The sequence below is a fragment of the Cariama cristata genome, unplaced genomic scaffold (genome assembly GCF_000690535.1).
Source record: "Cariama cristata isolate BGI_N322 unplaced genomic scaffold, ASM69053v1 scaffold1269, whole genome shotgun sequence".
Taxonomy (NCBI): domain Eukaryota; kingdom Metazoa; phylum Chordata; class Aves; order Cariamiformes; family Cariamidae; genus Cariama; species Cariama cristata.
Genome location: NW_009637179.1, coordinates 30,293 through 56,895, shown reverse-complemented (window position 1 = coordinate 56,895; position 26,603 = coordinate 30,293). Strand labels below are relative to the sequence as shown.

Genomic DNA, 26,603 nt, shown 5'->3' with positions numbered 1-26,603 from the left:
TCATTAATAAATACATGTATTTATTATATAAACAATCACTTTAGAATATATCGAAGATAAAAATGGGTATAAAGTAAGATCTTGAAATTCAATTTATGGAAATAACAAATGGATATAGAAGACAGATTGAAAACAGATTGAAAATAGGTTTAAAAGAGATTTAAACTAGGTTTAAAAGAGATTTAAACTGGGTTTAGAAGAGATTTAAACTAGGTTTAGAAGAGATTTATAAGAAGAGTTCCAGAGCAAAACCCCCCCTGTATCAGACATCCATCTGGCACGTCAGCATCCCACGGATGCCGAGGGGCAGAAACTGGGTTTTCCTCTCATCTCCTCTCCGTTCTCTGCTGCTCGTTAGAAAGATCGTTAATGAGTTTAAGAAAAAATCGCGTCAGACTGTTTGTGACGCTATTAATTAGAACTAAAATATTGACATTTTGGGGGGGATACAGTGGTGGGGGTGTAGTGGTGGCACCAAATTCTAGCTGTGGCGGTAGGGTTTAATACCTGTGTTGATGCGTCATTAGAGAACTAATAAATTAAAATCAGAAATAAACTCGTAAATTAATCAAATTAAAAAAAGTAAAGCATCAAATCCTCTTTTTCACTGGACAAAGGTATCGAGCACCTCAGTACCTGCACCCATCTTTTATTCTACTCGTCTCTGCCTCCAGCTTGGGAAAAGATCGCTGGCGACTAAGGAGATAAAACCGGTTTTAAGACTAAAACGGTACCTTGAGGTTTCCTCTTCTTCCGTAAACACGACGTTACGTATCTCTCCAGCTCCCGTAAGGTGGATGGTTTTAACGTCTCAAAGTCAATCTCGATCTCATCGGGATTGGAGTTTTTAAGCGAGGGTTCTCTCGACTGGATGATGTGGACAACTCGGCCCAGTTTCTCACCGGGGAGTTTATTAATGTCCAGGCTCAGCTGCCGTTTCTCCTCGTAGGACATGGGTTTACATTTCTCCTCCTCCTCCGATTCGTAGGCGGCTGGGGGTTTGCTGTTCTTCACCGTCACAGGCTCCTTCTTACTACTTAAGAACAATTATAAAATGTTATTCTAGAACAGATCGTTACCACCGAAAAGCAGCCGCTGGGGCTTAACCTCTTCTGCGTAAGCACTACAGCGCTCTGGTTTTAATGTTTTTACTTTCCATCCTGGAAACGAGCATCTTCTGTCAGTTAGAGCTTGAGCTTGAAGGTCCACCATGAGGCTGGGATGCAGAAAGCTGAGCTCAACCTGCTGTTAGACACCCAAGGCTCAGCTCAACCCATTGTTAAGACACCCAAGGCCAAGCTCAGCCTGCTGTTAAGACAAGAAAGCCGAGCTCAACCTGCTGTTAAGACACCCAAGGCCGAGCTCAGTCTGCTGCCAGACAAGAAAACTAAGCTCACCGTGCTGTTAGACACCCAACACCAAGCTCAACTCGCCATTAGACAAGAAAACTGAGCTCAGCATGCCGTTAGACACCCGAGGCTGACTTAATCCGCTGTTAAGACAAGAAAACTGAGCTCAACCCACTCTTAGACACCCAGTGCTGAGCTCAACTCACTGTTAAGACAAGAAAACTGAGCTCGATCTGGTGTTAAGACACCCAAGGCTGAGCTCAACCGACTGTTAAGACAAGAAAACCGAGTTCAACGTGCTGTTAAGACAAGAAAACTGAGCTCAACCTGGTGTTAAGACACCAAAGGCTGAGCTCAACCGGCTGTTAAGGCAAGAGAACTGAGCTCAATGTGCTGTCAGACACCCAAGGCTGAGCTCAACCGACTGTTAAGACAAGAAAACCGAGTTCAACGTGCTGTTAAGACAAGAAAACTGAGCTCAACCTGGTGTTAAGACACCAAAGGCTGAGCTCAACCAGCTGTTAAGGCAAGAGAACTGAGCTCAATGTGCTGTCAGACACCCAAAGCTGAGCTCAACTGGTTGTTAAGACAAGAAAACCGAGCTCAACGTGCTGTTAAGACAAGAAAACTGAGCTCAACCTGCTGTTAAGACAACAAAACTGAGCTCAACCTGCTCCTAGACCCAAGGCTGAGCTTCTCCACAACCCAAAGCTCGCTCTCCCAAAGAGATGAGCGGCTCCTGGATGTAATTCAGCAAAGCACGAGCTGCTCCGGGTGGGAATTCCTTACACACCCCGTACGGAGAAGTTAAACCCAGCATCCGTAAAAAACGCATGTTCCTAAGAAGGGTTTAAAAAAACCCCAAAGCCCAGCTACGGGGACTCACTGACATCACCGTTGGCTTTGTCGAGACCTGGGGCATTTGAAATCTGATCGTAAAAAACGCATGTTCCTAAGAAGGGTTAAAAAAAACCCAAAGCCCAGCTACGGGGACTCGCTGACATCACCGTTGGCTTTGTTGAGACCTGGGGCATTTCAAAACTGACGGAAGTAAATTTGTAGATATTTATTTCTCCCATCATTCCGTGCTAACGCAGTTAATTAACGAAGTCTGGGTGGAAAACCACCTCAGAATTAGTAAAGGATGAGGTTAATGGAGTCTTAAACACTCCCATTTCCCTAAAATAATCCACTGCCGCACCCGTCGGGGTTTATTTAAAGCCTGAACATGCTGCGGGACAGCCACAAACTCCAACATCTCGCTCGTTATTTCCTTAATTTCATCTCATTACAATTAAATACGTCAAACGACTCCTTTTCGCCTCGGGTTAAATACCAAGATCCTGCCCTTCCCTTTGAGCTGGCACCCGACTCGGCTCGCGGCATCTTACCTCTTAATTTAAAAACCTCCAGCTCTCCTCCCAAAAAAAAGGGAGAGGGAGGAAAAATGAAGAGGATTCAAGGATTTGAGATGTAACAGAGCGACTCCACGTGATTTATTCTTTTTTTTTTTTTCCCCTCTCTCCCGTACTCGGTGCCTTCACAGAAGCCACGTAGAAAAGCATCAACCCCCGAAACCCAAAGTTAAAACTCACGGTTGGGACTTGACCCTAAGCAACGCCTCCGGAGGCGAGAGCTTTGCTGCGAGTCAGTCCTAGCAACGGTGTTACTTATCGAGAATTTTGCGTACGCTTAAGTTAATGAGCAAAAGGGGAAATTAAAAAATTAAATCTACGGATGACGCGACGGAAGAGGGACGGGGCTGACCTGGAGGTACTGCTGTTGCTGTTGCTTTTCTTGGCCTTTTTGGGTGGCGGTTCCTTGGCTTTGCTTTTCTTGGCGTCTTCCAGCTCTTCCTTCTTTTTGTGCTTCTCTTTTTTCTTCTCCTTTTTGTCTTTCTCTTTTTTCTTTGGTTTGTTCTGTTGTGGCTGGGACAGGGCTGCGAGCTGTTCGTGCACTGCTTTAAGCTGAGAGGTAGACACACACACATAAAAACCACGATATTTTTGCCCAACACCTCCTCCTTTTCTGTATTAATTAACTTTTTGCTCCTCTGCCTAATGTTTTTTTATCTCTTTCGATTAATTAAGTTGGGTTTTCTAGCTTTTCATCGCCCTGTGATTCCTGTATATTAAAGCACTGACCGCTGCAAGTGGAAGGCGACGACCTCTTTAAGGCAGAGGCAAAACCGGGCTGCTCGCTTCGGATGCTTTAATTATCAGCGCTAACGATGCCATGAATGAGAAGGATGCGGGAGATGAGGCTACGGGTTGGAGAACTGCTCGTTATCTCACGGGGTTCCCTCCAGCCCATGAGTTCAGGTAATCCTCGAGGATCCTGCCTGCTCCGGAGGATCCTGCCCCTTCCCGGAGGTCCCTGCCTGTTCCAGAAGGTCCTACCTGCTCTGGAGGGCCCTTCCTGCTCCGGAGAGTCCCGTCCACTCCGGAGGGTCCTGCCTGCTCCAGAGGGTCCTACCTGCTCCGGAGGATCCTGCCCACTCCAGAGGGTCTTGCCCATTCTGGAGGGTCTTGTCCACTCCGGCAGGTCCTGCCTGCTCCAGAGGATCCTCCCCATTCTGAAAGATCCTGCCCATTCCGGAGGTCCCTACCTATTCCGGAGGATCCTGTCTGCTCTGGAGGATCCTGCCTATTCCGGAGGGTCTTGCCTGCTCCGGAGGTCCCAGTCCATTCCAGAGGTCCCTTCCCACTCTGGAGGTCCCTGCCTGCTCAGAAGTCACCATCCAAATGCAGGGAGCAAATTCCTGCCATTGGGAATCAGCTTGTGTATCCTAAGAGAAACCGGAAGGACCATCCTAAAAAACACCAAATCCTTCACGTTTCACTTTAAAACTACCAATTTCGGAGCCTTTTGCAGCTGAGGGTCACTATTGTCCAACTAAAAACATCTACGGCTTTGAGTTAAGTCCCCGAGGCCACCGAGTTCAAGAAGAAGGACACGTCGGACACCTCCCCAGTCCATCCCATCGGAAGCGGTACCTGTTCCTGGAGCTCCGCTAACCGCTGAGCTCGCTCTTCCTCGGAATCATCGGATGAGCTGTCGCTGTCGGAGGAGCTATCGCTGCTGCTGTCGCTAGAAGAAGGGGGAACCACCTTGGTGGGAGGTGGCACAACCACGGGAGAAGAAGCCGGAATCACAGGTTCTTCCGGTTCATCCGGCATCTTGGCAAAGCGCATCTCAAAGACGTCCTGAAAATAAGAAGGGAAAAAAGAAGGTCAGGTTTGGCAAAGTCGGATGCTACACGCGCGGTTGTGAGCTCCTACGGACTTTTGGTTTCTACCCAAGCGTGTCGCAAACAAAGAGAATTTCCCGAAAGCTCCAAGTCCGCTTGGAATTTCAACCTTCTCCGAGATGGTTTGGGGGGAAAAAAATTGACGGGGGGAGAAGGACAAGACTCATTTAAAAGCCGCGTGGTCCAGGTTCTTGAGATCTTCTACAACGCAACGGATCCGGGGAGAGCCCAAGGCAGGAATTGCAGTTGGAATTCTCTCTCCTCTTCAGCCTGCCTGGATTTTCCCAACCCACGTCCCGTGAAAACAACCTCGACTCGGCCCAAACGCTTGCGCCAGGACGTTTCCCGTTATCCAAGAGCGAGAGATGCGAAGTCGGTTTAATTCCAGTTATCCCAGTGAATGCGCAAGTCCTTTTTTTCTCCTAAAGCCTGATAGGAAAATCCATTTTCATTTCAACCTACGACAAGGTGGGAAGAGCCCGGTTGTGCTTAGACCCGGTTTTATTCCTCGACGCTCGCTGACTTCATTCGATTTGGGTTTGGAGTGTGGGGTTTTTCATTTCCCAGAAGAGGAACGAGTGCCTCTCGCAGCCAAAAAGAGATTTTGTTCCCCCAAGGTGCCACCTTCTGAAGGGCAAAGCCATTTTTTTCCGCCTCCTACAAGCCAAGCCAGACCTAAACCCAGGCTCAATTCACCTGTTTTTAGGTATTTAGAACTCAGGGATTTATTTCTGAGCTTAGCAATTCACCCCGGGCTCCTTTAGGAGCCCGTAAGGAGACCGGCAATTCCCAGAAGATGACTCAAGCGATGGTGGGAAGGACAACCCGAAGACGGCACAAGTGTCGGGATTTATCTCATCGCTCCAGCGATGTTTTCCATCCCGAAGGCTTCCAGCTCTTCCAGTTCAAGCTCATCCTTAAGGATCTGTCGGGCTCTCCCCTACCTCGGCACATGTTATTTTTCCACTTTCTTTCTTAAAACACCAGCAGGCGGAACGCTGCTGGATCCCCATTTTCTCCATCCTCAGCCTCCTCGTCTTTTTATTCAGGGTTGTGGACGGCTTTTCCGGGCGTTGTAGATGTTGTTTTGCTGCTTCCATCTGCTGGCAGAAACGCCCTTGGCTTCGTTTACGCGCTCAGGTTCAAATTTTAGGGGAAAGAGAAGAAAAATGCTGGAGGAAAAGGAGAGATTTCCGAGCTCCGCCAGCACCGGCATCGTTTGCGGACGACGGAGGCACCCACGTACATTTATGACGGATTCATGGCACTCAACGGCCATTTACAACCTAATTATTATTTTCCATGAACCAGAAAGTCCGGTGGTTGATTACCACCGGCATGCAATGCTACATCACCGTATATCCTTGATTTTTTAATTCTCTAGGGTCAGAAATAAAACCTTCCTAATTTTTTTTTTTTTAATATACCTGTGTAGTCTTTTAATTAACAGGAAGGTTAATTTAAAGGTCCTTTGCGTGAAGTTAAAAAGCAATCCATCAATTCGGAAGCATTCAGGTTATGAGAAGCCCTTGGTGTCCGAAGGATCCCTAGGAATCCACCCAGGACTGGATGGAAATAAAAACCCTGCGAGGAGATAATGAGCTAATTAATGTCTTTTTAATCAAGGATTCTTACTGCTTCCCTTCTATACATCACCAGTACGGCTGACTCGTCCTCGCACGGACAAATGTAACCCATAAACCTCTTCCACGAGCTGGTGTTAAACCCTGAAAATCCAAGAAACCACCATCTTCTGATGATGTAAGTGGTAACAAAAAGCAGAAAAATGAAGTTATTTCCGAGGTCGACGTTTCCGGGACGGAGGGATAACGCAGCAGGCAGCCATCGGAGCTGTCTATTAACCAAAGCGCCGCGTATCTTGGTTATGGGAACTCAAGTCCAAACTTGAAGCCTCAGCCTCGTTTCCAAACTTCAGCAGCAGAAACTTTCTTTTTTTTAAAAAAATTTTATTTCTGGGCAAGGGAAAAGCAAACGGAGAGGTGCTACCTCGGTCTCAACCACGGAGGGAGTGGGATCCAGCCGGTATTTTGGGACTCGGCTCCGTTGCATCGCCGCTACGGGGCTGCTCTGAAATGTAGCGCCCGTTTTCTGGGGACTATTACATTCAAAAAAATCACTTTTTTCATCTTTTTGTCAGAAATAAAGTTTCCCCGAGTGGTTGCTCTGTGCGGGGACGTGTTCCTGAGCCTGTCCACGGGACTGATGCGGCTGAAATCCTGATTTTGTACAGCCCGCTGGGTCCAGACAACATCACCCGGCAATGCTGGTCGCTGAGGATTTTTCCCCATAAAATGGGGTGAAAGAAAAGAAAAATCACAAGTTTCCATTAAATTATTCAGCGCTCGGCAGCGCTGAGACAACAGTTTCCATTAAATTATTCAGTGCTCGGCAGCGCTGAGACAAGAGTGACCGGAATTTCTGATCGGATATCGCTCTCTCATTCTGCTGTTGGTCGGAAACCGCTCCAAGAAGTTGTTTCAAGAGTCTGCGACGTTCTTCGTTAGACCGAAACAAGAAGGAAAGAGCAGGCAGAGGGTGAGCATCATCTTTTCCAGGCATCTATTTACCATAAAATCTCAGTGCTTAAAGCAAACCACGCTGATTTTCTTCTCCTTTCACGCCGCGAGAGCTCCGCCGTCGCATCGTTCTGCTCCACACCGCCCGAGTCGGTACTTTTCTATGCTAATAAAACCATTTTTCCTTACGGATTCGGTTCCCGTGTCCTCACATGTGTTTCACATCCCGTCGAGCTCCTCCTGCATCTCCCTCCTCGCCGCGGTCCAGGCGTCTTTCTGGCATCCGGCTCCACGCGGATTTTGGGGATTTCACAGCCGGTCCCAGCCGTTTGGTTGGCATCAAGTGTGAGACGGTGAAGTTATTAAGGAGGGATCGAGCGACGTACAAGCAGGAAACCTGACTTCTTTAGAAAACGATAAATGCGCCCACAATCCTCCCAAGGTCAAAAAAACCGGAGAAATTGGCATTTAAGGGAACAAATTGCCTGAAATCATGGATATGGGGAACACCCGAGTGTTTTTAATGATGGGTGTTGAAACGCTTGGGTCAAAAAAATCCCCTTTGTCCCCGTGCAGTGGTTCTGCGCAGGTGCTGTGAGGTCCTTTAGCGCCAGAAGGAGCTCGGTCTCTCCCAGATCTGCTAAAACTGAGCCTTTGGACCCTCAAAATGAGGTTTTGGACCTTCAAGATCAGACTTTGGGGCTTAAAAATGAAGCTCTGGGCCCTTAAAATGAGTCTTTGAATCTTCAAAGTGTAAACTTTGGAACTTCTAAAAAGAAAAAAGTGCTTTTTCCTGCTTCAGCCAGGTGATCTCGCTCCGAATGACCGAGAAATGAGGGAATCGAGGTGATTTTTTGGAGCGGCGGAGCGTGTGCATTAAGGCAAGCACTTCAGTCGAGACGTGGGGCGGCTTTAGCAGCTCATTCCTGAACTACGAAGCCTTCGGGAACAAGCGGAGAGCAGAAAACGGCACCGTACGAATGACGGAAGAGGGACTAAAGCAGCCTAACGCAGTGGGTACCGTCATTTATTTTCCCTCTACGTGTTTTCGGGAGAAAAATGACATTTTGTAGCCGCGCTTTTCCTTCCTATTACTTTAGCAAAAAGGTAAGAGGACAGGAAAAAGACGCTATTAATCAAAATAAAAGTTTAAAGAAGCAAATTAGGCTGAATCAGCTCACTCCTTATATCACTTCCACAGCAAAAAGTGTAATTGTTTTACCGTTATCTACCACGCCGGCATTTTTTGACGTTCTTTCCAGACTACGTAGCCTTTACGCTGGAAAAAATAAGTCAAGAGACACGGCGACGTTCATCGAAAACCGAAGCAGGCTGTGCCAACGCGCGTCCTTACCTGCAGCTTCCGTGCCATGGCCACCACCTCGTGATCAGCGGGGTTGTATTTATAGCAATTGGAGAACATCAATCGCACGTCCGCCGCAAATTCCTGAGCATCTCGGTATTCCCGGTTCTCCAGTTTAGACTAGAAAGGAGAGAGAAAAAAAAAAACAAACAACAAAACTCTCCGCTATTAACAGGGCAAATTCACCAAATCGATTTGAGCGAGTAAATACAGCGCCGTGGCACCCGTGGATTTTGCCCATCCATTTTCTACCTACGTTGGAATGACTAATTTTGGTCAAAAGAACAATTTTGGTCAAAAGAATGACTGATTTTAGTCCAAAGAATGACTGATTTTGGTCAAACGAAGGATTGGGGATGGTTTATAAAAAAAATAAGAGCTGACTATGGGCATCCTCAACGATGTCCAAAAGAGGACTACGTGCTCTCCAAGCCACCTTCTCGCTGTCTACGTGGTTGACAGTTCGGATGAAGAACCGAAGGTTGGAAGAGCGATGCTGAAGGACAGGAGTACGAACCCCGGCTCTCCTTGACCTCAACCAAGAAGGGCTAAACCTCCACGTGCGCCCAAGATTGCGCGTTAGCAGAAGAACATGGGGAGCTTCGCTCCGATCGGTCCCCTAGAAGGAGTTTTCTTAATGGCGTAGCCCGGTTGGAGGGACAGAGGACACCAAGACGGTCCTTTGCCCAACAATGGAAGAAGAAGAGAGGCTTTGTGGACGTAAGGGACAGGATTCAACCACCTCGCTTGCTTTGATTCAACCACCTCGCTTGCTTTCATTTGTGGACGTAAGGGACAGGATTCAACCATCTCGCTTGCTTTCGATCATCCAGAAATTCTTCCTCCGGGAACCAAGCTGGTGTTGAGCTTGGATCTCCACCCTAGGAAGGGACTGACCTGCTCTACGGCGACCTGCTCCTCTCCCAACCCTACGTGGAGGTGGGAGGACTGATCCAGGCGGAAAGAGCCTTGAGAAGCCCCCCTCATCCTTCCAAACGCCGCATCCAGCTGTGGCAAGGCCAGCTGAGCCAAGAGAAGCTTCACGCTTCCTTCTCCCTCCCTGGGAAAGCGAGGTTGAGTTGGACAACTGGAAGATGAAGAACGTTCAACAGCTGGGCCGGCAACATCTGCCAAGGGTGACCTCAGACAGGCAGCTCTGCCAGACAGTTGGGCAGCGAGACGTACAGGCAGCAACGGATGTGCAAGACCTAACGCTCATCGCCGGCCAGTCTGGAGGAGAAAAGAAAAAACTAAAGCCAAGAATTTAATTTGGCGTCTCCAAAGTTTGGCTCACCAAGATCCTACCGTGACAAAGGAAGAACCGTGACTTTCGTTGGCTTCAGCCCTGGTGTAAACTCGGCAAGGAGCGGGCTGAGGGAAGGGAAAATTCAGTCCTTTGGTTTGAAAAGGGGTGAAACGGGAGTTAGAGCTAAGCTTAAACCGCTTGCACCCAAGTTCATCCTGTAGCTAAAAAGTTACGACTTCTAAAGAATGAATTACGGTTTGGTAACTAAAAAGTTGACGGCTTCTAAATCAGGAATGAAGTTTTCATAGCTAAAGTTAAGACTTCTAAATAATGAATTAACAGTCGATAACCAAAAAGCTAAAGGGTTCTAAATAACAAATTAAGGTTTCCCAGCTAAAAAGTTAAGACTTCTAAACCATGAATTAACATTTCAAGGGGAAACGTGGATGACTTTGCAGCCGTTTTTAAAACTTCCAACAATGAATTAATGTTTCCAGGGGAAGCGTGGATGAATTTGCAGGCGGTCTTTAAAATGAGGCATTTTTAAACGAGAGGGAACTACCTGTGCTTAAGAGAAGACTGACTTAGACAGACAACTTCAGAAAGACGGGCCTTTATTTTAAAAAGAATTGAAAATGGGGTTGGTTTAAAGCAAATCCCCTTCTTCCTGCGATTTATGCTCTCTGAGGCCATCTCCTGGGCTTAAAAAAAAAAGGGTTGATTTATACAGGAATGGAAATTGCCTATAAAAAAACCCCGTGCCAGCGTTTGCTACGAAGAACCCTTCTGGAAGGATGTCGGCTTGTTTGTTTTTCCGAAATGCCAAGATAACAGCAAGAGAAGAAGAAGAGACCGAATGTACCAGAAACCTCCAGCCAAAATAAATCTTGCAGACATCTGAAGACGCCCGGTGCGCAGACGTGGGGAGAAACCCAGCTTTTTTTCCGACCTCCCCCTCCTCTAAAACCTGAGCTTACTTTGATTGTGCTCAGATCCATGGGATGTTTAATGATATCGCAATAATCGTGAAGTCCCAGTGCTTCCACATCCACAGGTTTGTAGAAGGGCCAGGCGTAGGCAGCGTGTTTCTTGGCGAACATTTCTTTGATGATCCCGCTGCAGTATTTTAACTGCTCGGATATTTTGCTACTCTTTTCTACCACGTGTTGTTGAGAGTCTGGAACGTCCTTCTTTGGAGGCTTCACCGGGCGGCTGCTTTCCCGACGTGGACCCAGCTTGGTGGACTTGGGTTCGGTGGGCAGCGATGACGAGTCATGAATTGGGTCGATGGTCGTTGGTGTCGTGGTGTCTGCTTTCCTCTTCACCCCTTTTTTTGTCTATAATCGAACAAATAAAGCAATTATTATTTACGACATCGTACTTTTGGCTTCAACCCAGTTGGGTTTCTTATAGCGTTGACTCGGATTCGTCACCGTTAGTTGACTCAAGCCTCAAGGCAACGCTACGAGGACATTGGAAACCCTTCCAAAAATATTCAGATTTTTTTGACCCGTACTGAGCTCTACAGAAAAACCTAGGCATGATCACTCCAGCAAGCCGTGATTTTCTTCCCGAGTCATATAAAGCTCAAGGAAAGAAGGTTTTAAGAGGATGAACGGGGTTTCCACGCCAAGCTGGGTGGAATTCATCACGTCCAACTTTAACTGGTGTCAGAGAGAGTCACCGTAGGCTCCTCATGTTTCTCAAAACACGCACTTTTTGACCAAACTGCCGCCGGTCGCCTTCAAATAGGACTCCGGTGGCAAAACAAAGAACAACCACTTGACCGACCGTGGCATTTCTACACTGTGAAGATAATTTAAGCCGTCACGTTGCAAAAATTAAGGAATCACTCACCTTCACGGGCTGGGCGGGTGTTGGGATAACGGGAGGGTGAGGTTGGATGGGTTGGGGAGCCGGGGCCGGCGGCGCGGGGGCCTGAGGAGCAGGCGGAGGCGGCGCGGGAGGTTGAGGAGGCACCATCGTCATGACTGGGGTCTGGACGATGAGGTCGGGGGTGACGGAAGGAAAGGAATGAGTCGTCTGCACCGACTGGAGGTTCTGCTGTGGCGCCTGTGTCTGCGCCGGGGACGCTGCTTGGGTTGCGTTCGGTACCGTGGATGATCCTGGTTTGGATGTCACTGCCACGAGAAAAGCAAGACAGGGTTGTTTCTCTCCTCAAACTTACGTTGTTTTAACGGGAAAACCAATTAACCTTTCGTAACGACACCATTTAAAGAACATTGCTCATTAAATAATTAAGACCTTGCAGTTCCCGTTCTTGCGCAACCAGTCAGGGGTAAACACTCGCCACACGTTTTCCTTCACGAGGATTATTTTTACGGCTCGCTAAGTGAAATGGTGAAGAAGCTCAGCACCTAACCGTACCAAAACCTCTCCAGAAAAAGACCAAGACGCAGCCAAAGGCGCCCTCCTCTTTTCCCCTTCCCTTCCCAAAACGTTTCTTGCAGGCAGGGCAAGGAGATGAGCGCCTCTTTTCCTGCCTATCCTTTTTTCCTAGGCAATGGTTCTTGAGGACCATCATTTTGGAGCCAAAATTGGGCAACTCTTCCTTCGGGAGCAATTTGAGCTTTGTTATCAGGAAGAGTTTCTTAAATCTCAGTGACTTAAGTCACGGCAGCTGTTACTGTCCGGAGGAAATCTCTCCTGATGGCTGAAGAGCAAGGTCTTCATTAGGTGATTTCAAAGACGGAGCAACCGTAGAGGTTGGGACACGAGGTTGGGAATGTCAGCGTTGCCCTTGGACCTTCTCATGTCCCTGGGGAAGTCACCTCCTTGTTGGAGCTGCTCTTGCTTTCCAGAGCAAATCTTTGACCAATATTCCAATTTTTCCAGCATGGTGAAACCGCTCTGCAAAAGGGAAAGCTGCAAAGCTTGGATGATGCTGGGAACCATGACCACTCTTCCAGCAGACCTTCAAGATGGAGATATCGGCAAAGTTAGATCAGTCCCAAAATCCGGAGAAGGTTTGGGATCAGCGGGTATTACAGGAGCACCTTCCGTCAGATATCAAACACACCTCGTTAGCAATAATCAGATTTGTATCTTCAGCAAGAAGAGAGCTCGGTATTTTTTAAAACACGGGGACTATGCTTTATGTGCATCCCGAGGAGGGAGATATCCCACCGCTCCATCCATACCTGTGCTCCCTGCTCACCGCCCCGGCTGCGGAGATCGGGTTTTGGCTGCTCTTTCACCGCTCTCTCAACGAGGAGATTCCCCCCGAGCACGACCCATCAGCGGTGGCCCTGGCCCTGCCGGCTCTCCAGCACCTCTTCCAAGAATCGCTCCCCCCAAATAATTAATTAGAACAGAAACGATGCCAAATTTGGCCCTGGTCAATCCCTCTGCTTGGATCCCATGGGTCCTGCTGGGATCCCATGGTCCTGCTCAGATCCTGTGGGTCCTGCTGGGATCCCATGGGTCCTGCTCGAATCCAGTGGTCCAGCTCAGATCCTGTGGGTTTAGCTGGGATTCCATGGGTCCTGCTGAGATCCTGTGGGTCCTGCTGGGACCTGGAGGTCCTGCTCAGATCCCATGGTCCAGCTCAGATCCCACGCGTCGTGCCGGGATCCCGTGGCCTTCCTGGGATTCTGTGGTCCTGCTGGGACGCCGTGGGTCCTGCTGGGATCCCCTGGTTCCTGCTGGGACCTTGAGGTCCTGTTGGGATCCCGTGGGTCCTGCTGCGATCCCATAGTCTTGCCCAGATCCTGTAGTCCTGCTCGGATCCCATGGGTCCTCCTGGGATCCCGTGGGTCCTGCTGGGACCGTGAAGAAGCTCTGCATCGCTCAGGCCAAGCCGAGGCGCTTCACCTCCTACCTTCTTAGAAACCCGCGGGGGTTTCTTGCGGCAACGCTCGCCACCCGTTTGTAATAATTTACCCCCCAATCGCTTACGATGTGCTCATTTATTTACTGCACAATACGATTTAACAGGAGGCAGAGAGGGGAAAAGGATCTTGTAGGTCCCCAAAGACATATTCTATATAGTAAATATATCGTTATTCTACTATTATATTATTCTAGTTACCTCTGTATTATTCTATTTTATTCTATCGTGTTATTATTCAATCCTATTCTCGTCTTACTCTATTTTATTCTTCTATTACCCTAGATAGCAAATCAGAAGGTAGAAGCACCAGGTACGGGATGCCCCAGCAGCGCGATATAGGGTTTCCAGATGAACCTATAGCTCCCTTCGGAGAGCTGGTCAATACTATAGGTGAAGAGTTGGAGGGTGATGAGCTCAGGTGGGAACCTACACATTATATACGCTATAGGGTCGAGGCAGAAGAAAAGGAGATCCGAGTTTATAAGCGTCTCTCTAGGCTGTGTAGGTCAAAAGATCTTCTCTACGGGTGATTCCATCGCTTCTCCTTCAACGAGACGCAGAGAAAGGCGATGGTCAAGCATTTTCTACCCAAGGAGAGCTCCTCCCTGCACACAATAATGAAATATCAAGGACAGTACCTAAAAAAAAAATAATTACAATAAAATCTCGGCTACAAGTAATTACAACTCGGTCATGTGCTGAAAAATCCATAAATTGGGTTTGTTGGTGCTTCAAAACCTGGATTTCACGAAGCTGAAAGGACTCAACGACACGGAGAGAAGGAAATTGGAGTCGGGAATGAAAAACACGCGCGGACACAGGTGCAGTCCTGTAACAGAGAGACGTCGACGGTGAAAAACTGCCAAGGGAAGGGAAAAGAAAATAAAGTCAAAATAATTAAAGTGGTTTCAGATGTTCGGGCTTTACGACCCTATTTTTTTGCTCCTCGGTATTTCGGATGTTCTGAAAACGGTACGAAGCTCCTCTACGCACAAAGATGACGACCATCGATAATCAATCGGGGAAGATTTGGGGGATTTTGTAAATATTGCTGCTCTGAATTTGCACTCGCTGTCCGGGTGATGGCAGTGCCCAAAGGTTTTCTCTTCCGACAGCTACGGAAGATGTTCAGCAGCAACTACAGAAGTCAGATTTGTTCTTTATCACCCAGACAACAGGTTTCCAAACCCTTCGAGGGTCGACCCTCAAGCTCCGCGGTCATCTCCTGCCGATTTTCCAGTAAACCTCGGGATCCCAGCACCACGAGTCCGACGCCGAGACAGCATCAGAAGAGACGCGAGGATTCACAGCGTTCCCGAAGGGCTGGGAGATGCTCGCGGGCAGTAAATATGGCGAAAGCGCCTTTTTTTTTTGGTGCCACAAGCTCGGTGACGCTCCTGCCCGTGACATTTTCCTTGGTATCGCACAGATTTTGGCTAAAAGAACGAGAACGATGCAAGACTGGGATGAGAGATGTTTCAAATGAAGGGGATTTCCAAAGCGGACGCGCGTCTGATGAGATGCTGCTGAGACCAACGTCAGGGCCAGGATGTTCTCAACCGATCCGCTGGCATCAGAAGCCAATGTTGAGCCTGAGGAATGGTTGATACTCCCAAAAAATGAGATAATGGAATTCTTGAAGTATAAAAAGGGGAATGGGAACGTTGTTTTACCTCCAGCGGGCATCACAGTTCTGTCCAGTTCTGGTGTCCGGAGTTATTGATGTGCTAAACTGGAGAGGGTTCACAGAAAGGAGGACTGAAAGATGGGAAAAAAATTCTTCCGAGCGAAAAGAAGCCGATTATTACAGAGAACACAGATTTGAAAACAGGGAAGCCTTCGATAAAACAAAGTTATTTAAAGAGAAGACGATGCTGCAGAGTTCAGACCAGCAACGTTAGCAGGAAAATACCGAGCGTGGGAGTGAGTTAGCGCGCTCCTCCTCTAAAATGCCAGCAGAGATATTTTGTTTTTTTTCACTCTGGATCAGATGTTCTTCAACGAGACAGACTGCAAATAAATTAATTGGTGGTTGAATCGCACTTTTATATTACGTAGCAGACAGAAAATTGGCTGAAGTGAGTAAAATGCTACTTTTTGATCCTGTAAATTATTAAGCCGGGAGTAAAACTTCCAAAAAACAAAGCCTACATCATTAACGCAAAGTCTTAAGGTATCAAGAGACACGAATACAGAACATCACTTTACCGATTTATAACTTTAACCGGGGTTCAAAATGCTGCGGTTCGGCGTTATGTAGAGCCTAAAGCGTGCCGGTTAATATTTCAGCCTTGAAAAAAGAGCAAGACACGGTAAATTCATCAGTCTGGCCACAAAAAAAGGGAGTTTCTGGGATTCTGGCCGAGCACGGGTCAAGGGCTGCACAAAGCGAATTCATCTTCGGGGAGCGGCGTTCCACCTCGCCTGGGGCAACGCATCCGTTTGAAGGATGGGAAGCTCATCAAGCGTCGTTATCTAGCCCAAATGATTGCCAAATTAATACACGAGGTGGGGAAATTATAAAAATTATAACTCGAGGGAGTTACAGGGAGGCCAGCGGTGGGTTGTGACGCTCGGAATCGTTTTCAGACGCTCTCCGCACCAGGATTCTCCTGTCGGTCTGGAGCCAAAACGTCGCGATGGGTTTTTCGGCTTTTTTACGACACTGTGTCATTCCAGGGTGACATGACAAGCGGCTGTGAAACTCAAAGAGGTCAGATACAACGGAATTTGTGCGGCTTTTTAACAGCTGTACTTTCCCCTTGAGGTACTGCGAGGGATATTTCATCATCTCAGCTCCCCGACAGTAAAAATTAAACACTTTTATTATCACTCTCAGCTTTTTACCGTCGTGGAAAAGCCGGGAACGACGATGTTTCACCAGCGCTATAAATACACGGGCTTTAGCAGCGCTGTATTTACGGCAAAGTCCGTCCCAAACACTTCTCCACCTCCCAAAAACGATGCCCAGAAGCTACGGACAAGGGACTTTTAAGGCATCACCTACCGTGGCCTTTCACCGGAGACAATCTTATGGAGGAAGGCAAGCGCAGGAGGGACTCCCCTTCCTTCTCACCCAATTTTGGACGCTCTACGCGATAAAGCGAGGCACTGAGAACACCCACAACCCCGGGGAAAGCTGCCTGGGATGAATTAACATCTTAATTAAAGGCTCCAACTCAAGAAAGGGTGAAACCAGGTCAAGACGCGGCGTGAAGCTGAGCGCGGCTTAACCGCGCTGTACGACTAAGGGTCATACCTGCTTCCTTCCTCGCACGTCCTCTTCCTTTCGTCTGGGCTATAACGATTTCCGTTTCCTCCTGGGTCATTTCGGAGATTTTCTGCAGGAAAAGCTTTTCTAGAGCTTCTGCCATTAAGACTATGTCATCCCCTGGCTGGAGGAAAAAACAGAAACGATAAATTAGGCACGGCGAATATTTCCAGAGAGATGACTTTGTATTTTCCCCCTCCTTAGAGCTGCTGTTTCCATTACGGTAGAGCGGAAAGGCGGACGGGATCCTGTCCCAAGCGCTAAATCCTCACCCTAAAGCCCTTATATTTTATAGATAAAAACCAGATGGCGGGCAGGGACGTCACCAAGCAGATGCACTGGAGAATAAATCGATGTAAGGTGTTACCTGCTGGCGGGAAAGATTATTTTCTGAATGAAAGGAGGAGGGAAAAGCGGGAAAAAGCGGAACAAGAAAAGAGCTGGGTTAATGCCAGCCAGTCATTTCCATGTGTGATCCTCCTGACTTTGGGAGTCTCATGGAAGAAGTCTCTCCGTAGAATGTAGGGAGTAAGAAGAGCTCGGCACGGGCTTACAAGGAAATTTCCTCCCTGAAAAAGGAAGTTTTTAAGGAGGAAGTCGATCGTTGTGAGCTTTTACTTGTTGTTAAATCAGCGTGGAAGGAGAGGACGGCACTAAGAGGTCCTTACAGATCCGGAGGAGAAGCCTGTATTTGCAAAAGTCCAGGCAAAGAGAAAGGAGGACACCAGGAGAGGATGAGATCTTCTGCCCAGGGCCACCCTGCAGCAGGGCAGGTGAGAAGAGAGAAGAGATTTGAAGGTTTGACGTTGTTTTGTGGATAGGGATAAATTTGGGCAGAGAGGGAAGAGGAGGGAGCAAGAGAACAAGAGCGTGGATTGATGTGAAGCCAACAAACCAACGGCCATCACTGTCGTGACACGGTGACGCCAAGAGAAGGCAGCTCCGGCTCTGCCATCGGCACGAGGACGGTTAAAACCGCGTTTGCCCGTCAGGATGACGTGCACAAACCTGCCCGGTTGATGGTTTGCAGGCTCCATGAAGTCCACGGAGCTGTTTCTTTAGCTGAAGATATTTTTCTGCCCTCCAGTTTGGAGGAGACCGGTGAAGATTAGGGAGGACAGGGGAGAAAAACCGGCAGGGGGAAGACATCGTGGTGGGAGAACGTGGCAGAAAGACTTTAAGGGAGATATATAAATAATTTGAAGCCTTTAAGAGCTTACCCTCGTTCAATTTACACCACGCTAGCTCAAATCAGAAAGGGCAACGATCAAAGAGATGGTTTCGAAGGACCAAAACTCCTAACGACACTTTGATTTGGAACTAGGAAGGTCTTGCGCAATATTTCTGAGAGGAGGAGATAAAAAAACAAAAGGTCAAAGCACGCGAGGGTGAAGCAACGGGGAAGGAGAGAAAAGATCCGGGAGAAACGAGGAGGGCAGAAACCGAACGGGAAGCGAAACACTCGGGCAAACGGCCGAAAGGGTGGAGCGGTGGGAGAAGGAAATGGCTGGAGGGGAGCCTGAGGTTCGGACGACGTCTCGTTGCTTTTGAGGACAGCTGTAAACCTTTCCTTTGTCTTTGGGGTCCTTTGGCTAATTAAAAAGATAACGAGCGAGCGCCCTGTGCTCACTACAGCCTGGTGCCACCTCTGAGAACGTTCCCCAACTCTCCAAGCTCCACCATCACCCCCAGGTTTTGGTGGACACAGGGATGCTCCTCATCCCACCAGCTATTTCCTCTTGCACCCCAGGCGGCTGTACAACCGTTTATAAAATCAAAGGGTTTTCAGGATGTTTCTCGCTGTCTGGAGAGGAATCATGTACGAGGTCAAGGTCAGGCTTGACAAACTCAACGCGCCGCTCCGTATATCCCTGTTTGTTTTTTTTTCCTCTCCCCCTACTAGATTTCAGAGATTCAAACCAGCCTTAAGTCGCCTTCTTAACAAAGCTAGAGAAAACACGAAGACCTACTTCTCAAATATTTGTTTGGTAATGTTCGTGGCTCTGCTCAAGTCAGATCCTAGGAAAATCTTAAAAATTTCCTTTTAAGAACAAAAAAAGAAGAAGAAACAGCGTCTCGACTAATGCTATCTGTTAATAATTCTTCCAGGAGGGAAGGCTCTGTCTGCGTCTCGCTTCTTGGCAGCAGGCAGACGCGCCCGAGCTCCCATCGGTTTAATCCCATTTGTTTTCCTAAAAAACCTTAATCTCGGCAGTGGTTCCTTTTAAGGACCGTTTGAATAAGCAACGCCTGCATTTCCGCACCGCTCCAACAAGGACGCGGAAGATTTCCCTCGGAAAAAAAACGTAAATTTGGGAACTTTCCGTACCTTATTGTAGATGTAGCAGTTTGTAAACATCGTGTTAAAATCCTGGATACATTCTTGAGCGTTCCAGTAGTAGTTATTCTCCAAGCGTTTCTTTATTGTTCCCATATCCATCGGAGTTTTAATTATCTTATAATAATCCTGCAAAAGGAAAAGAGGGAGACGTCAGCCTGAGAACTAAAACATCGGCCAAGCGCGTCTTTGTACGGAGTTTAAGGACCGGGATTCCTGGATCTCAACCCTGGACCCACCTGGGTGAGATCTTCCAAGCTCAGCCCGTATTTAGCTGCCAGATTTAGACCATGTCAGTCTCTCAGCTGGGATTTTTTATTAAACAGAAGGACAAACCTTTGGTAGAGAAGTAATCGAAGCCCAGAGGCACTAAAATTCCCTGATTCTGGGTTTTCGGTCGGTAACGGTGCAGGATCATTCCTAAAAATCTTCTGGGAAACGAACGACCCTTCGCAGGAGGTCGTCGGTCGAACGCAGCGACAGGAGGAGAAGCGGAGAAAGCAGATTTCCTACAGCCCCTTAAACGCGTCCAGGTTAATATAAAAGAAGGTGTTTCTATTTTTAGGTATAACTTCTAATAAAAAAAAAAAAAAAGAGCTGGAAACACCGTTCCTATAGAACCGGCGCTTTCCTCACGCAACAGGGAGCTCGTTCTTGCCGTGAAGAAATTAAATACCTTAAATGCTTGGGAAATAGATGATTATATTTAGAGGTGTTCTATCTTAAAGAGAAACCAGACGAGGAAAGTGGGTGTTACGCAGAAAGATCTCTCTTAAGGGGGAGCATCTCAAGGGAGGAAGGGAACAAATCTCCTCTGGTGGGGGCTGGAAGGGTTCAAACCAGAGGTGCGGTAGAGGAGATGTCGCTGTGATTTACTATAATAAATAATCTCTGAATTATGCGTCAATTTTTGCTAACTCCTTAGGTTTTACTCTTAACTTCTCCGGGTGATGGTGCCCAGGTTGAAGCAATGGGAAGGGCTGCACCGTTCCCTTTCCCGTCCGTGATGTGCCGGGCAGGACGCCGGCATGCAACCCTTGCGCAGGGGGAAAAGGTTTCCGGGCCAATTTAGAAATACAGAATCCTTCAGGTTGGAAAAGACTTTTACGATCATCGAGTCCAACCGTTAACCTCACACCGCCACCAGGTCCTTACGTGCCGAATCTCCACGTCTTCTACATACGTCGAGGGATGGGGACTCCACCACTTCCCTCGTTGGCCTCTGCCAGTGCTTGACAACCCTTCGGGTGAAGGAATTTTTCCAAATTTCCAATTTCTACCTCCCCTGGTGCAACCTGAGGCCATGTCCTCTCGTTTTAACGCTTCGGAGAAGAGACCGACCTCCAAGTTCCTTTCAGGGAGGCGCAGGGAGCCATCAGGTCTCCCCTCAGCCCCCTTTTCTCCAGGTTAAGCACCCCCAGCTTCCTCAGCCGCTCCCCAAAAGTTCTCCAGACCCTTCGCCCCCCTTCTCTGGACTCGCTCCAGCACCTCAAAGTCTTTCTTGACATGAGGGGCTCAAAACTGAACACATGATTTGAGATGCGGCCTCACCGGTGCTGAGTACGAGGGGACAATCCCTGCCCTGGTCCTGCTGCCCACACCATTCCTGATACAAGCCAGGATGCCGTTGGCCACCTTGGCTACCTGGGCAAACTGCTGGCTCACGTTCCAATCAACATCCCCAGGTCTTTTTCCGCTTGACCACTTTCTAACCACTCGTCCCCAAGGCCGTAGCGTTGCACGGGGTTGGCGTGACCCAAGTGGAAGACCCAACACTTCTCCTCATTGGATTTCGTACACTTGGCCTCAGTCCATCGACCAAGCCTGGCCAGATCCCTCCGCAGAGCCTTCCCACCCTCCGGTAGATCCACGCTCCCGCCTAACTCGCTGACGTCTTACTGAGGGTGCGCTCAATTCCCTCGATTTACTGCAAATTAACTTAAAATTGGCGTCCCTTTTGAAACGCCTCGTGTGTTTTGTTACAGGAGAAGCGCAGCGGGTGTTTGAGTATTTGGATGCTCCGGGAAAGGCTCCGGGTGTTTTCATCTCAAAAAAAGACTCTGCTCCTAAAGCAGGTGAGATCAAGCGAGGGTTTAAGCAAGGGTTTAAGCGAGGTTTTAAGCGAGGCACAGAAAAGCACGCTGGGCTTCTGGCAGCGGTAAGGCAGAGCCCGCGTCGACAGAGGATTTGCTTAATAACCTTGGTGCTTAAGAATTTTTGGCGCTTATTAACATGTGGTGCTTAGTAAGTTTTAGCGGTCAATAACTTTTGGTGCTTCCTAACTTTTGGTGCTTAACTTCTGGTGTTTAATTTTCAGTGCTTAATTATTTTTGGTGCTGAGTAAGTTTTGGTGCTAAATTTTCAGTGCTTCATAATTTGCAGTGCTTGATTTTTGGTGCTTATTCAGTTTTGGTGCTTCATTTTTAGTGCTTTAAAACTTTTGGCGCTTAGTAATTTTTGGTGCTTAGGGACTTTTGGCGCTTTATTTTAGGTGCTTAATAATTTTTAGTGCTTCCTAATTTTTGGTGCTTCATAACCTTTGGTATTTAATTTTTAGTGCTTAATAATTTTTGGTGCTCAATAATTTTTGGTGCTTAGTAAGTTCCAGTGCTTAATAATTTTCAGTACATAATAATTTTCAGCGTTTAATAATTTTTGGTGCTTTGTAAGTTTTGGTGCTTAGTTTTCAGTGCTTAAGTTTTGGTGCTTAATTTTTAGTGCTTAAGAAATTTTTGGTGCTTAGTTTTGGTGCTTAATAATTTCTGGTGCTTAGTTTTGGTGTTTAATAATTTTTGCTGCTTAGTTTTGGTGCTGAATTTTCAGTGCTTAATAAATTTTTGGTGCTTAGTAAGTTTTGGCGCTTAATTTTTAGCGCTTAATAATTTGAGGGCTTAATAATTTTCGGTGCTTAACAACTGTCAGTGCTTGATAACTTTTGGTGCTTAATTTTTGGTGCTTAATAAGTTTTGGTGCTCGTCTTGGGGACAGAGGCCTGCAGATTCACCCGCCCCGACTCCTGAAATCTGATTCCTAATTTCTTCTCCACATCCCAACGGAAAGAGGAGGGTGGTAAAAGGCAAAGCAGTAGCTGAGCCGCTGGAGATTCCTCCTCGCATGTGTGTTTTGTACAAGATCATAGAATCATACGAGCGTTTAGGTTGGAACAGACCCTGAAGATCAAGCCCAACCGTTAGATGGAGTCCAACCTTTAGATCATCAAGTCCAACCATTGGATCATTGAGTCCAACCGTGGATCAAGTCCAACCTCGAGATCATCGAGTCCAACCTCTAGATCAAGTCCAACCTCGAGATCATCGAGTCCAACCTCGAGATCATCGAGTCCAACCTCGAGATCATCGAGTCCAACCATCAGATCATCGAGTCCAACCATCAGATCATCGAGTCCAACCATTAGATGGAGTCTAACCGTTAGATCATCGAGTCCCAACCGTTACAGATGGATTCTGTGGTTTCAGGAGAAGGGCAAAGGCAGCTGCCAGACCCCAACGGTCTCCCTCCTTCCACCAAGAACCCTCGCCCGATCTCTCGATCTCTACTTACAGGGAGGTTCAGCTTGACGGCGTCCACTGGCTGCTGGAAAGGCCACGCAAACTGGTGCTTCCATAGCGTCTTCAGCACCACCTTGAGCAGATACTGCAGTTGGTTGGTCTGTCGCTTGGGTTTATTGGGGTTGGAAGTCTCCGGCGGAGGGGGATTAACGCCTACAGCGCTGCCTTGTTGGGGTTGAGCCTGTGACTGCGTCGTAGACATTTGGGTGGTTTCCAGTCCATCCCCCATCACCGGCAAATTTCTCAGTCTCGTTCCAGGGCCGCTCTCCGCCGACATGCTATTGATCCCATTGCATTCCTCACCGGACACCCTGCAAAACCAGGAGAAGGGAGATGAGGTCATTTCAATCCCAGATTTCTGGTCCAAGGAGCTGCTTAAAAATAAACCAACAGAGCTCGGCCAGACTAGCTCGGGCAACTAGACCTTGTGTTCTGCTCGCTTAGTGACGGCCTTGTGCTGTCCCAACAAACGATGTCAGCATTCCATATCCCGGGGCAAGGACGAGAGGCAACTTGCTGTCTCTTCCACACCATGTGGCAGCGTTGCCTCTCCGCTCCTTAGCGAGCGTGAGTTTTATACCCGTGTTCGCGTCTAATCTGGTCACCGAGGACTCCAATAAAGAGTCTTCGTTGCCTCTAAACGAGGCTCTAACGAGCAAACCGCTGCAGGTACCACCTTCGGCTCCAAGGTTGGGTTTGCCAACACCAGGAAGAGACATTAAATCGGTGTTGGTCAACTTTCAGCTCTAGCGAAAAGAGCGCAGGGTGACCCGTTGATCTCCTTTCGGCTTCTCCGTACTCCCCACCCCACCACCACGGGTCAGCTAATCCCAAATTCACGTCAAAATCTGTCTTTTAGGTGAAGGTTGAGCTTCCGTGGGATGCTTCACCTCAACCATGCAGCGGACAGACCCACATTTAATTCACCCTATCTGCTTTCGGGAGAGGATTTAGGTAGATAATAATTTTTGGCAGTTGATTTAGGTAGATAATCTAGGTAGAAAATGTAGGTAGATAAACTTTAGGTGGATAATAACTTTAGGTAATTAATTTAGGTAGATAATCTAGGTAGGTAACATTTAGGTCGATCATCTAGTAGATAATTTAGGTAGATAATAACTTAAGGTAGAAAATAAGGTAGATAATAAGGTACGTAATAACTTAAGGTAGATAATCTAGGTAGATAATCTTTAGGTAGATCAACTTTAGGTAGTTAATTTAGGTAGACAGTCTTTAGGTAGATCATCTAGTAGATAATTTAGGTAGATAATAATTTAAGGTAGATAATCTAGGTAGATCAACTTCAGGTAGTTAATTTAGGTAGACAGTCTTTAGGTAGATCATCTACTAGATAATTTAGGCAGATAATATTTATGTAGATTATCTACTAGATAATTTAGGCAGATAATCTTTAGGTAGATCAATTTTAGGTAGTTAATTTAGGTAGACGGTCTTTAGGTAGATCATCTACTAGATAATTTAGGCAGATAATCTTTAGGTAGATCATCTAGTAGGTAATTTAGGTAGATAATCTAGGTAGATAATAACTTTAGGTAGTTAATTTAAGTAGATAATTTAGGTAGATGATCTTTAAGTAAATATTCTTAAAGTAGATAACCTCGGTAGGTAATCTTAAGGCAGCTCATTTAAATATCACCCTGACGACCAGAAACTTGGGGGAAAAACGGTATTTCTGCTGAGCCTACGAACTTCTCCCAGGGTGTATTCCAGAGCTTTCCGAAGACCACACGCAGCCTGCCCGGCTTCTTTAAGCTACAGCCGCGTGAAGGGGTCACCACCCAGCCAGGACCAGTCGCCGTCAACCAGCGGCTTCACCACCGCCACGCGGTGAATGCCCACCCTCGCTGGGCGCGTGGGACCTTCCTCCGGTAAAGACACTCTCCGTGACGTGCGTCCTTCGTCTAATTTAACGCTGAGCGCACGTCGTACGCTTTAAGCTTAAGACGTGCAGCTGTTAATTAGAGAAGATCACTGTATGTTGTGCGAGATTAATTAAGAGCCTCGTTATTCACCAGTTTCAAGTGACATTTGGGGGAAAGCAAGGAAGAAAACATCTTCCCCATGTCTCTGGTCGTGGTCTGGATGCGCAGACGTGGTCCCTGCCCGTATGGCCGCAAGGGACCGAGAGCCAGAGAGATGAAGGATCTGCGTAATTTTACCTGCCACGTCCCTCAACTGCTTCCGGAGTCCCCGTAAAGCCTCAGCCAGTCTTAAACCCCTGCTTAAAATCTGCGGTCCGTTGCTTTTACTGGCCTAAAACTAACACCGACTGCCTAATACACCAGGGCAACATCAGCTTTTGGTCTTTAAACAATGGGGTTTTAACTTTTCAGGGCTCCAAGCGAGTTGAAGCAGCGCTCGAGCGGTAAGATCGCTGCCCTTCCTTCCCCCGGGATATTTTACAGCTGCGGATACAGGAGTATTGCGTTCAGAGAGCTGCTAGCTCAGCTGCCCGGTGAAACTTCTCTATTCCCAGTTTTCATTTTGCTCCTGCTTTTCTTCCCCGTTAGCAGGGTAGCCCGCCCGCACTTTGCAGGGGAGATCGAAATTCAAACACGACACGATTTGGAAGCGATTTAAGATTTCCCTCTCGTGCAAAATTCCTTGAATTTTGCTTCGGGGTGGTGCCGATTCCTCTAAGGGAAGCTCTCAAGGGATCAACTGTTCTTATCAAGTGGTGGCCAAGCAAAAGGAATCCGCTTTTACTCACTGCAAGGGGCTACGTTACCTTGTAGGATACATTGCCATATAATTTTGCCCCAGAAAATGATGCAGAGTCAGAAGTTGCTTGGCTTGTCCATCTATCTTCCGTGGCTTCAGGCACAAATGCCTTTAGATACCGTATCTGATGAAACAAACAAAGCGATTAATGCGCGGCATCGACCCAAGGCATCAGAAACCAAGGCTACGCCCCGAGAATTAGCTAGTTTTTAATAGACGTCGCCAGTCCAGCGAAGCAAAAGAGGCTACGCGCACCCGCAAACGCGAGACGCCTACGGAAAAACGAGGGATTTTCAGTTTTTCCCAGGTATTTTTCCACTTTTAGGGCAAATTCTTTCCTGAAATTCATCGTTTCGAGGCCTGCGACCGACTCGATTTCCTTCTGCTCCCTCTTAACACAATAGCTCTCCCAGAGCCAGCTGTAAGAGGAAGCCAAGGAGTTGTTGGGTTGGGTTTTTTCCTTTTCTAAAGGGAAAATATTTCATCATCCATTTAATTTCTTCCCCTTCCACTCAAAAGCAAAGGCTCTGACCTGGACATCCAGGAGGTTCAGCATCTGTATCAGATTCACCCTTTTTTTTCCCCCCACCCACATATTTATCACTTATTTAATTTAGCCCGTATCTTTTTCACTGTCTCAAATTTATCCCCCTCCTTTTTTTTTCCCCCACTGTCTCCTCGCTCCTTTGGAGGGATTCTCCTGCGTTTTCAAACTCTAGTGACTTTTTTTTTCAAGAGATTAACTGGAAATACCCCGATTTACATCATTCTGCTCCTCTTTCCCCCAATAAAAGGACGCTCTGACTCTCTCTCCTGCCCCGGCGATGACGTTACAGCTCCTCTCTTAGGTTATTGTGTCACCTGTGTGCCAAAATATCAGGACAAAAAATCCGAAAATTTCCATTTTTAGCAGTTACTCGGCCCATCGCGAGCTCAACTTCACCTAAAGGCGAGCGCGGTCTCGGCCCAACTCATCCCCAGCCTTGTTTCTCGCCAGAAATAGGGATATCGCCGCTCTCTGCGCGCTCGGGATGTTCCCAGGAAATAAAATACAATTCTTGATAAGGGGAATCTTCTCTGAGATG

The 26,603-nt window shown here is 47.5% G+C and overlaps 1 protein-coding gene across 1 annotated transcript in view; it reads right to left on the bottom strand.

The window, feature by feature from the left end:
- The window catches only part of BRD4 (bromodomain containing 4), a 26,832-nt gene extending 1,191 nt beyond the window's left edge, over window positions 1-25,641 (bottom strand). Inside the window, exons 1-10 of the mRNA XM_009708173.1 lie at window positions 25,526-25,641; window positions 22,769-23,087; window positions 19,199-19,336; window positions 16,858-16,993; window positions 11,603-11,886; window positions 10,723-11,082; window positions 8,491-8,619; window positions 4,346-4,555; window positions 3,117-3,316; window positions 735-1,033 (exon numbers count right to left, since the gene is read on the bottom strand). Coding sequence (XP_009706475.1) covers window positions 735-1,033; window positions 3,117-3,316; window positions 4,346-4,555; window positions 8,491-8,619; window positions 10,723-11,082; window positions 11,603-11,886; window positions 16,858-16,993; window positions 19,199-19,336; window positions 22,769-23,087; window positions 25,526-25,545 — 2,095 coding nt within the window. The 5' untranslated portion in view covers window positions 25,546-25,641. The remainder of the gene's footprint in view (window positions 1-734; window positions 1,034-3,116; window positions 3,317-4,345; window positions 4,556-8,490; window positions 8,620-10,722; window positions 11,083-11,602; window positions 11,887-16,857; window positions 16,994-19,198; window positions 19,337-22,768; window positions 23,088-25,525) is intronic.
- Window positions 25,642-26,603: the final 962 nt, after the last annotated feature.